This window comes from Chenopodium album, chromosome 5, assembly GCF_948465745.1.
Source record: "Chenopodium album chromosome 5, dcCheAlbu1.1, whole genome shotgun sequence".
Lineage (NCBI taxonomy): Eukaryota > Viridiplantae > Streptophyta > Magnoliopsida > Caryophyllales > Amaranthaceae > Chenopodium > Chenopodium album.
In genome coordinates this window covers 13547464-13557280 of record NC_137838.1, presented here as the reverse complement: position 1 = coordinate 13557280, position 9817 = coordinate 13547464, and the positions used below count along the sequence as shown (strand labels likewise).

Here is a 9817-nt window from a genome sequence, read left to right as displayed (position 1 = left end):
TTTTTTCCTGTGTTCTAAATTATTTTTTCAGCTTATGTTTTAAATTTTTAATATGTTATAAATTATTTTTTCACATGTTCTTATTTTTTGTTTGCTTATATTCTAAATTTTTGCTATCTTCTAATTTTATATTTCCTATGTTCTAAATATGAACTCCTCAAAATTACAAAAAAGCCATTACTAAAAAATCATTTTAGATGATTAGATCAAAATTAATAAAGAGCTGAGATTGATTCTTATATAAAGGAATGTTCTTATATGAGTCTTCCTCTATGAAGGAATACTCATTTCGATTATAAGATAGAATTGAATTTGAATTAGGATCATTATGTAAAATAAAATAAAAAGAGGGTTACCAAATATATAGGTAGCAAAAATTGGGAACTACCACGTAAAATCCACCCCCCCCCCCCCCCCCCCAAAAAAAAAAAAAAAAAAAATTACAAATCTCTATTTAATCTCTGTTTTTATTGGTTGATTTAAGTAATTTGCTTATGTGTTTTAAGCAGACAACACATCAACGATATCTCTAATGTACAAGATATTTCACCATATAGGACAAAAAAAACGAACTAACTACTCTTTATATTTAACCAATGCACTCAGACAAACATATGTTGGAGAGAATGATGAATCCAATGCTTAGTTATTGTCTGCTTCAACTTCTTCAGGCTGCAGCCCTGTCTCGTTCTTATCTTTGATCGAAACCAGACTTTCCATGTAAGCAAAAACTCCTATACACCATCCCTCCTTCTGAAATGCAAGATCCTTTATTTCTTGTGGTGTTTCAGGATCCAACAAGACTAGCTTACCACCTTTACATTCTAGCAAGAGCCTGTTATCCTTCCAATGACCAACAGGATTCCTAACATCTGACAATGGTCCAACAGTAAATTTCTTGGTCCAACACTGCTCACTCCATATCCAAATATCAAACTTCTTGTCTGTACAATGGAGAGACAGAAACGCAAGAGAATCATCATACACTCCAAGACACTTAGAACTTGGTTTTGCATAGTCTGGAACATCAATCTCTTTGAACGCATCAGTAGCCATATCAAAAGAAATGATCACTTCAGAACCATATTCAAGTGATCCTAACCAGTAACAACATCCATTCACATACATGTAACATTTATTACGTTTCAAATCATAAGCTCTAGCCAGATCTCCGCAATACTTCCATGAATCAGTCCTTAATGAATAGACAAGGACTGATACAGGATGCGTGACATCACTTTCATCATCACCATTAGTACTACAATAACCCTTCATAACAACAACCTTATAGTCTCCACTAACAGGATTGAACCCGAAACCATAAACTTCATTCAAATCATAAGTGAATTCAGACGGAAGATCAGGCTTACAGATTATTTTAGGCAAGAGTTTAAATTCTTTGATGGCCGGATTCCACAAAGCACGTTCACTAAAAACGTACTGGTACAGATAATATAATCCATGACACGGACCACAAACATATGAATTAAACATTGGCATATTATATAACACTTCATCAGCTATAACTCGAGAAGATTCATCAACCAACAACTCATACAGCTGAAGTACAACATGGGTATCAAAATATTGAACAAAGATATGGGTATCAAAGTATTGAACAAAGATACAACCGCGCCAACTTTCATCATTGTTATAGTAGTTATTCAGGTGTTTGGATATGAAATTCGGGCTCGAAATTATATCATGCCATGATTTGCAAACACTCTTAAACTGTAATAGATCTTTCACAGGTAACCTTGACAGAATCTCAACGATTAAATTTTCAGGTAAATGATCATGATCAATCTGCTCAATTGCTATTAACATTGACCTCTCTTTTTCTTTATTAACTCTGAAAAATTAATCCCCAAAAATATAATCAGCAAATTTAAAACACCCATAAATAATAATAATTTGGTAGACCGTTCGGCTATGCTGCGTGAGGTTCGTCTCCGTTGTCCAGCTCTCTCGTGTTGGGTTGAATTCTGTTACTCTACTCCAGCCAGGCTTTTTTATGGGGAGCATACCTTATGGTCATGTCAGGGAGTGCAACAGGGTGATCCTCTAGGCCCTTTGCTTTTTGCTTTGGTTCTTCATCCTTTAGTGTGCCAAATCAGGGATTCTTTTGACTTATGTTTGCAAGCTTGGTATTTAGATGATGGCACTATTATTGGTGACACCTTAGTGGTAGGAAAGGTTTTGGAGTTGATTTTGGCGGAAGGACCTCGTCTCGGACTCCATGTCAACGTTGAGAAAACAGAAGTATTCTGGCCCTCGGAGGACCCTCGTAGTCGTCTCGTCGGTGTCTTTCCTCCGGATATTGGTCGTCCTGTGCATGGTGTTAAGTTACTGGGTGGCCCTGTCAGTGCTGATTCCTCTTTCTGTGGTGAGCTTGTTTCACAGAGAGTGTCAAAGACCGTTGTGCTACTGGATGCTGTTGCTAAGCTCGATGATCCCCAATGTGAGTTGTTGCTTCTTCGTGCGTGTACTGGGGTTTCAAAACTCTACTTTGCTATGCGCACTTGTCCTCCTCGTCTTTTTGAAACAGCACAAGTTTCTTTTGACTTGGCCCTTCGGGCTTCTTTGGAGCGCATTGTAACAGCTTCGGGGCCTGGCTTTGGTGATTGGCAATGGCGACTTGCCACCTTACCTTTTTCTTATGGTGGTTTGGGTGTCTATTCAGCGGGTGATGTTCGGCTTTATGCTTTCCTTGCATCGCGTCTGCAGTCTTCTGGTCTTCAGGCTACGCTTCTTCGCCATTCTGGTATTGTTGGTCCGGGACCGGCCTTCGATGGTGCTCTTAGTCTTTTTAACAGCGCTGCGGAGACCGACCTTTTGAGTAACCCTAGTGAGATCGCTGCCCCCAAACTCATGAAAAAGTTGGCAGATATATATTTCACGAAGGTCACTGCATCTGCGGATTCCACTTTCTCCTTAACTCCGCGTCAGGTAGCCTTATGGAAGTCCCAACAGGGAGATCACTCTTCGGCCTGGTTGCGGACGGTCCCGATATCGGGTTTGGGTCAGACTATGAATGGTAAGACTTACCGTAGTGTTCTTTGCTACCGGTTAGGTGTTCCTTTGTTCTCCGTTTCAACACCGTGTTCTGCTTGCTCTAGGGTTTTTGACGGGGATATTTATGGGGATCATGCAGTGTCTTGTGCTGGGATGGTGGGTATTAAACATCGGCACAATGTTGTTCGTGACACCCTTGTTGATATTTGTATTCGGTCTGGAATCTCTGCTCGAAAGGAGGTTAACATTGGGTTGATTGGAGGAAACGACGGGGCTCTACGACCTGCAGATGTGCTGCTTTATTCCTGGGATAGAGGCCTTGATGTATGTGTTGATTTGACGGGGTCTTCACCTTTGACACAATCGGGGTTGTCTGACTTCGTTCCTGGTCGTGTTGTGTCGGCGGCGGCTCAGCGGAAGCGGGACAAGTATGGGGCGCGTTGCAGGGCTATTGGCTATGGTTTTCTTCCTTTCTCCTTTTCTTCGTTGGGGGAATTAGAGAAGGATGCTATTGCGTTGCTGAAGCGGGTTCAGGCGTTCGCTAAGACTCAGGATATTGGTGCTCGTGCAGCTGCTCACATCTTCAGCAGGATCGGGTTCGCTATAGCTAGAGGGGTGGGGGCCCAGATTGTATCTCGGCTCCCTACCAATTTCTTGTAAATTGATTGACTCTGTACGTTTTGTTTTTTATAATAATAATAATAATAATAATAATAATAATAATAATAATAATAATAATAATAATAATAAATGAAGAAGAGAGATAAAGATTTGACCTTTGTTTCAAGAGATGATTAAAACGGCTGTTGTCATCTGACCAAGCGTAACGCCGCAAAGATAGAGCCATTGCTGCAGTAAAACAAGAAGATTATTGAGTTAATTTTAACAACCAATTAACTATATAATGTATGAAATAAGAAATTGAAAGCAGAAAATGATTGGGATTTAGAAATTATAGATTACAATTAAAATTGCAGGATTAGCGGCAGAAAAACGAATGGTAGCTAGATGAAATTAAACATTAAAAAAAAATGTGAGGAAAATTTTAAAACATCAATTTATGAAACTCATTTGTAGATAAATACAGAAAATAATACAGTGCCTGGGTATTAAAAAAAATTTGATGGATCTGAATCTGGGATTGAATAAGAATAAAATAAAGTCAATGAAAATGATGGATCTGAAAAAGGCTTAATATATGCAATTTGCTGAAATTAATTATGATAAGATACTAGTATTATTCCCTTTAGAGTTTTCGGGTGATTGTGTTATTCCCTTTTTCTGTCTACTACAGTAAATAAATTACAAGCTCGTTCTACTCCTTGTGTATTTTTGGGGGTATCCTGCTATTCTGCTAATCATCGGGGGAGCCCCAGTTTCTCTTCTTGTAAGTGTTTCTCAAAATGGCAAGAATTGTAAATAATAGCAACTTTAATAATATTTTATTATTTTTTGGTTGTTGAATCACTCATGTCCTTCATTCCCTTCTCTCTCCTGCTTCCTTCTTTTGAACTTATCAACGTAACAATGGTGGAATTGTTACCCAGATTAGAAAGCAACCCACCACCACAGCATAGACCAACCCCAACCCACCATCTCGACAGCCATTTCCGGCAGTTTCTTCCGGCGGCTTCGCCGCCGAGTTCTACGAAAACCCTAAGAAAAGTGGAGAAAGAAAGGACATTGTTAACCCTAGAGGGTAAGTGTATTTTTAACCTCAAAAGCTGCTTCAATGGTGGAGAGAAAGGTGCTTCAATGGAGGAGAGAAGTTGCTTCAATGGTACATCTAAAATGTCAGTAATTGTGGAAAAGGAGAAAAAAAAAATTAGAGAATTACATTTTTATCTCTGATTTACTAGCTAAAAAGACAAGTTTATCCCTATGAGAAACACTCCTTGTTTCTCAAGAAGAGAAACTTGGAATTACCCCTAATCATCGTGGCTATAAGTGTTTGATTTGTTTAGTGTAGTAAAAGTATTATTTGTCCACACGTACAATTTGATGAAAGCATTTTTCCTTTTGCTAAAGAACACCAGCCACTGAAAGTGATTATGATTTTTTAAGTGATGACGTTCCACCATACTGCCCAGACTAGTACTAACAAAACTCAAGGAGTCATCACATCTCCTGTGGCCCAATCTCCTATGGCACATTCTCCTCAAGTCCACTGATCACCTACCCCAGCCCTCACCATCAGACACTCCACAGTCCACACACGACAAGCCATGCAGTTCGTGTGTTGGACTGTTGGACCACCTCCTACTATTCTTGCCGTCTTGTGTGAGCTTGTAGTTACCATAATCCAACTTCCCCTTTGACTTCCCAAGAAGAACTTTCCCACCCTTGATTAGCTGCTTTTTTTAAGCAAGAGTGACAAACTCATTGAGCAGATCATCAGCTTCATAAACTACCTCCTTAAGCTCTTGAATCCAGAGTTTTGCTTGGTGGGAGAGATCCTGCTTGTTCTCCGCATCGCGGAGCACATCCCTGACAGTGGAGACAGTGCACTGAAGGTCATCAAGTCGGGATTTAAAGCCAAAGAGGGAGCACATCTCTTTGAGCTCGGAACGTATCAGAGCTCTAAGCAGATAACACTGTTCCTAAATCCATTTTCTGGCTTCAAAGATGGACTAGAATGAAGTTTATGTACTTAATGGCAGATGGTAAAAGAAAAAAAATACTAAAAACCTAAATAGTTAATGAAGTTTATATCTAAATGTCAAACTACCCAGCATTTTCAAAATTAGCATTTTGAGTCCAATCATTTATTTGAATTTGCTCCCAACCAAACACCTAAATACTACAAACCTCTAATAGTGTCAAATATGCTAAAAGCTCTTCACCAAATAGGCCCCTTTTCATTAAGGATTAATTAATAGTACTACATTCACAATTTTCAGTCCTTTCTAAATGAGGAATGCGACGTTATTCATGAACGAGCCCCAGTTGCTCATCGTGAGAAACAAGGTTGTTCCTCACTATGGCAGTTTTGAAAATATTTTGATGTTTTCCACTTACTGAGATGCTGAGTCGGATTTCGTGGGGACAGCTTATGTGTCAAATTGGTTGAATAATGGCGTAACAAGAAAACGGAATAACAGAATTAGTTGAGCTCCTCTCACCACTTTCAGAATTAGCTCACACCTCCTAACCTCTCCTCACCTGCCCAGATGACTTAATTGGGTCTTCAAGTTGTCGGAAATCCGTCGAAGATAACAGGTTGGTGAAGTTTTCTATTCTTTCTTCTTCGTCCCTTCATGTTAATTTTTGTTCTAATCTATTGTTCTGGTTCTAGGGTTTTGGTCAAATTGAATTCACAATTGAGACCGAAATCAGAATAATTGAAAGTAATGGGGTTATGCGTTGACATTCCTATGTTGAAATGGTACAAATTGGCTGAAAATGGGTGATTGATTTTTGTTTAAAGGGTGTAAAATGGAAAATATGAGAATGTGTTGTTGTCTTGTTACTGCAAAAGCGTGTTGGTGTTGTCTTGGTCGATTTTTCATACTTTTTTTAAATTGGTTGTAGTTACACAGACTATGGTTGTTTTAATTTGTACAATAATGATATGTAATGCGATCTGTTATAATGGGGTTTGAAATTCTGATAATTGCTGATTGATTTTGGATAAAAATTCAATTCATACTTTATAAAACTGTGTTATAGTCTTGTGTGATGCCAAAACATGTTGGTTGAATTGTCGTACTTTGTTCGGAGAGTTATGATTGTTTCAATTTGTATCATAATTCTGTTGGTGTTCTGCTTTTGAAGGGTGGAAGTGAATTGTTTTTGATGTTATAATAGTGGAGTTAAGTTTAGGAGGATATTCATATGGAGGGTATAGAAGACATAGTTCTTGCAGATAGTGTTAGTAAAGATGTTATAAGGGGCAGTAATGTTGGTGTTGGTGATAGGGGCAGTGGAGTTAAGGTTAGGAGGAGTAACATTGATATGTTGGAGGGTATTGATATGTTAGAGGGTATTGATATGGAGGGTATTGATATGGAGGTTTTAGAAGACACAGTTGTTGCAGATAGTGTTAGTGAAGATGTTAACATGAATGTTGGGTATTTAATTATCCTCCTTGAATACAATTCAGACAACTCACACTGTGGTTGGTAGCAACGATATGGCAGTTGGTAGCAATGACATGACAGTAATTGTTGAAGAGCCTAAGGAAGGGATGGTCTTCCCGTCTTCGGAAGATGTTGAAGCCTACTATAAGGAGTATGCTGAGCAGATGGGGTTTGGAGTGTCTAGGGTTCAAGGTGTAAATTGTAAGAAGGACAACAGGAAAAAAAGAATAGCTAACACGTGGAAGTGTGAGTGTTGGGGAAAACCAGACATGAGGGCTAGGAGGGAAGCCAAGAAGAGGGCAAACGCAATGGGTGATGGAGGTTCAGGTGGTTTAGTTGATGGGGTGGTATGTGAGGATCAGTTGCGTCGTATGAAGAGGACTTCGAAAAAGTGTGAATGTGAGGCCCGTGTTTATGCTAGAATGAATGAAGATGGCTTGTGGGTGTTGAAGACAATGCACCTAGAGCATAATCACCAGATTGATCCAGCAAATTCTAAGCTTGTGAAGGAGTACCGCATGAAGCACCTGACCCCATCATTGAGGAGGACGTTGATGGATTACTATGAGCTAGGTGTACCAGTTTCTCAAATACACGGTTGCATGGCATCCAAACGAAAAGGACTGGACAAAATGCGTCTCACCGTCAAAGACTTACAACATAAGGTGTACAAGGTAAAGTGGTTGAAGATGGTTGGAGGGGACTCGGTGGCAATGATGGAGTTTTTTTGGAAAAATGCAATCCGACAACCAAAATTTTTTCCATGCCCAACGGTTGGATGAAGAAGGGAGGCTTAAGGATGTGATGTGGGTGGATGCAAGAAGTAGGGTTGCTTATGAGGACTTTGGGGTTGTGGTATGCTTCGACGCAACATACCTAACAAATGAGTACGAGTTCCCATTTGCGAACTTTGTTGGTGTGAACCACCACGGGCAATCGTTGTTGTTGGGATGTGCTCTTGTTTCTCATGAAGACTGCGATACTTTTCGGTGGATATTTCAGCAGTGGCTAGCTTGTATGAACAACAAAGCTCCTAGTGCCATTTTGACTGACCAAGCGGTAGCTATGCGGAGGCCCCTAGCTAAAGTCATGCCAAACACGATTCATCGTTGGTGCATATGGCATATAATGAGCAAGATCCCTGAAAAACTTGGCAAGTGCGCACGGTAAGTGGCTTATGCAATTATTAGTTCATATTAGGTGTTGTCAGACTTCAATGAGTACAATAATCTGCTGTATGAGTTCAATATAAGTTAATTAAATTTTTTTTTGTTTTATTTTTTTTGTGAAGAGGAGTCTCATCTATTAGGCCTTAACAGGCTTCAGAATAAGAGTTAGATACTTATTGATCAATATAAGTTTAATGATATATGAACTGTTGTGAGTACAATATAAGTTTAATGATATATGATCTGTTGTGACAGTAAATTTTTTCTGTTATTGTTTTTGTGAAGAGGAGTCTGGTCTATTAGGCCTTTAGAGCAGATATATACAGTAGAAAAATGATCAGGAGGCTTGGTGGTATACAAAAGATTGCTGCTAAACACACTAGACAGAGTTAGAGTCTTCAAGTTGCTGTGTTGTTTTGTTAAATATAATTTGCTTGCATTTGTGTTTTTTTCAAGATGTTATAGTTTTAGACCATAGTTTTTTAAGACATTGTATATATTGTGATGGTAAATTAATTTTTGTCTAGGTACCAAGACTTTGTCAACCCCCTGAAAGAGGTGGTGTATGAGAGTTTTGATCCCGAGGAGTTCAATACCCGATGGGCTGAGTTCATAGCGGGGTATAACTTGGAGGACAATGAATGGCTGCATAGCCTCCACAAGGAGAGTCATATGTGGGTGCCTGCGTACATGAAGGAGTATTTCTGGGCTGGTATGAAGACCACACAAAGGGTGGAGAGCATCAATCGGTTTTTTGATGGCTACGTAAACCGCAAAATTAAACTCCACGAGTTTCCTCATAAATATGACATGGCCTTAACTCAACGCGTGTTAGATGAAGTGAGTGCAGATGAGCGTTGCTCGAAGTACCTAAGGAGGTTGGTTAGTGGCTTCAAAGTCGAAATTTTTTTCCAAAAGTTATACATAGACAACAAGTTTCAAGAAGTTCAAACGAAGTGTTCGAGATTGATGTATTGCAGCCTCCGAGGAAAGGAGGTTTTGTCTGAAAACCTTATTTAGTATTTGCTGATCGATTATGTATGGATAGTACCTCCAGGTGCTAGTGAGGAGGTCATTACAGATAGGCGAAGGCTTTACCAAGTTACTTACTATCCTATGACTAAGGAGGTTCAATGTGTTTGCAGGAAGTTTGAGACAAGTGGCATATTTTGCAAACACTGTATTAGAATTCTCGACGAAAATGAGGTTGAAGATCTGCCACAAAAGTATATTTTAGACCGTTGGCGGAAGGATGTACCCCGTAAGCACACTAGGGTCAAGGTGTCCTACCATGATCCGAGTGACACAGAGAATGTGCAGAGATTCAACAGAATCATGGAAAAGTTCGAGCCCATCTGTGACACTGCTGCCATGCTCAATGATCAAACAGTCCAAATTGTAATTGAAGCATTATCAAAGCTTCAAAAAGTTGTTAATGATTGTATGGACAAGAAGAGTCAGGAACATGTTCCTGTAGTTAGCACACTTTCATCACTCGCTGAAGAAGACAGAACGTTTTCATCAGTCTCAGTTCATGCTGATCCTATAGACCCA

General features: G+C 39.4%; 1 protein-coding gene across 2 annotated transcripts; it reads right to left on the bottom strand.

The window, feature by feature from the left end:
* Window positions 1–491: 491 nt before the first annotated feature.
* Window positions 492–5115, bottom strand: LOC145630485 (F-box/kelch-repeat protein At3g23880-like). 2 transcript variants are annotated; one of them, XM_081682746.1, is made up of 3 exons: window positions 5011–5115; window positions 3792–3864; window positions 492–1852 (listed from the first exon to the last, which is right to left on the bottom strand). In XM_081682746.1, exons 1-3 carry the CDS (start codon window positions 5024–5026, stop codon window positions 643–645), a joined length of 1299 nt encoding a protein of 432 aa, XP_081538872.1. In that variant the 5' UTR covers window positions 5027–5115; the 3' UTR covers window positions 492–642. The 2 variants fall into 2 exon arrangements, with proteins under 2 accessions (XP_081538872.1, XP_081538873.1); XM_081682747.1 differs by lacking the exon at window positions 5011–5115 and adding an exon at window positions 3979–4283.
* Between the last annotated feature and the right edge of the window lie 4702 nt (window positions 5116–9817).

Coding starts and splice junctions, on each gene's coding strand:
- LOC145630485 (XM_081682746.1), bottom strand. Junction 1,853..3,791: donor AATCATCTCTTGAAACAAAG/GTCAAATCTTTA, acceptor TTAATTTTTCAG/AGTTAATAAAGAAAAAGAGA.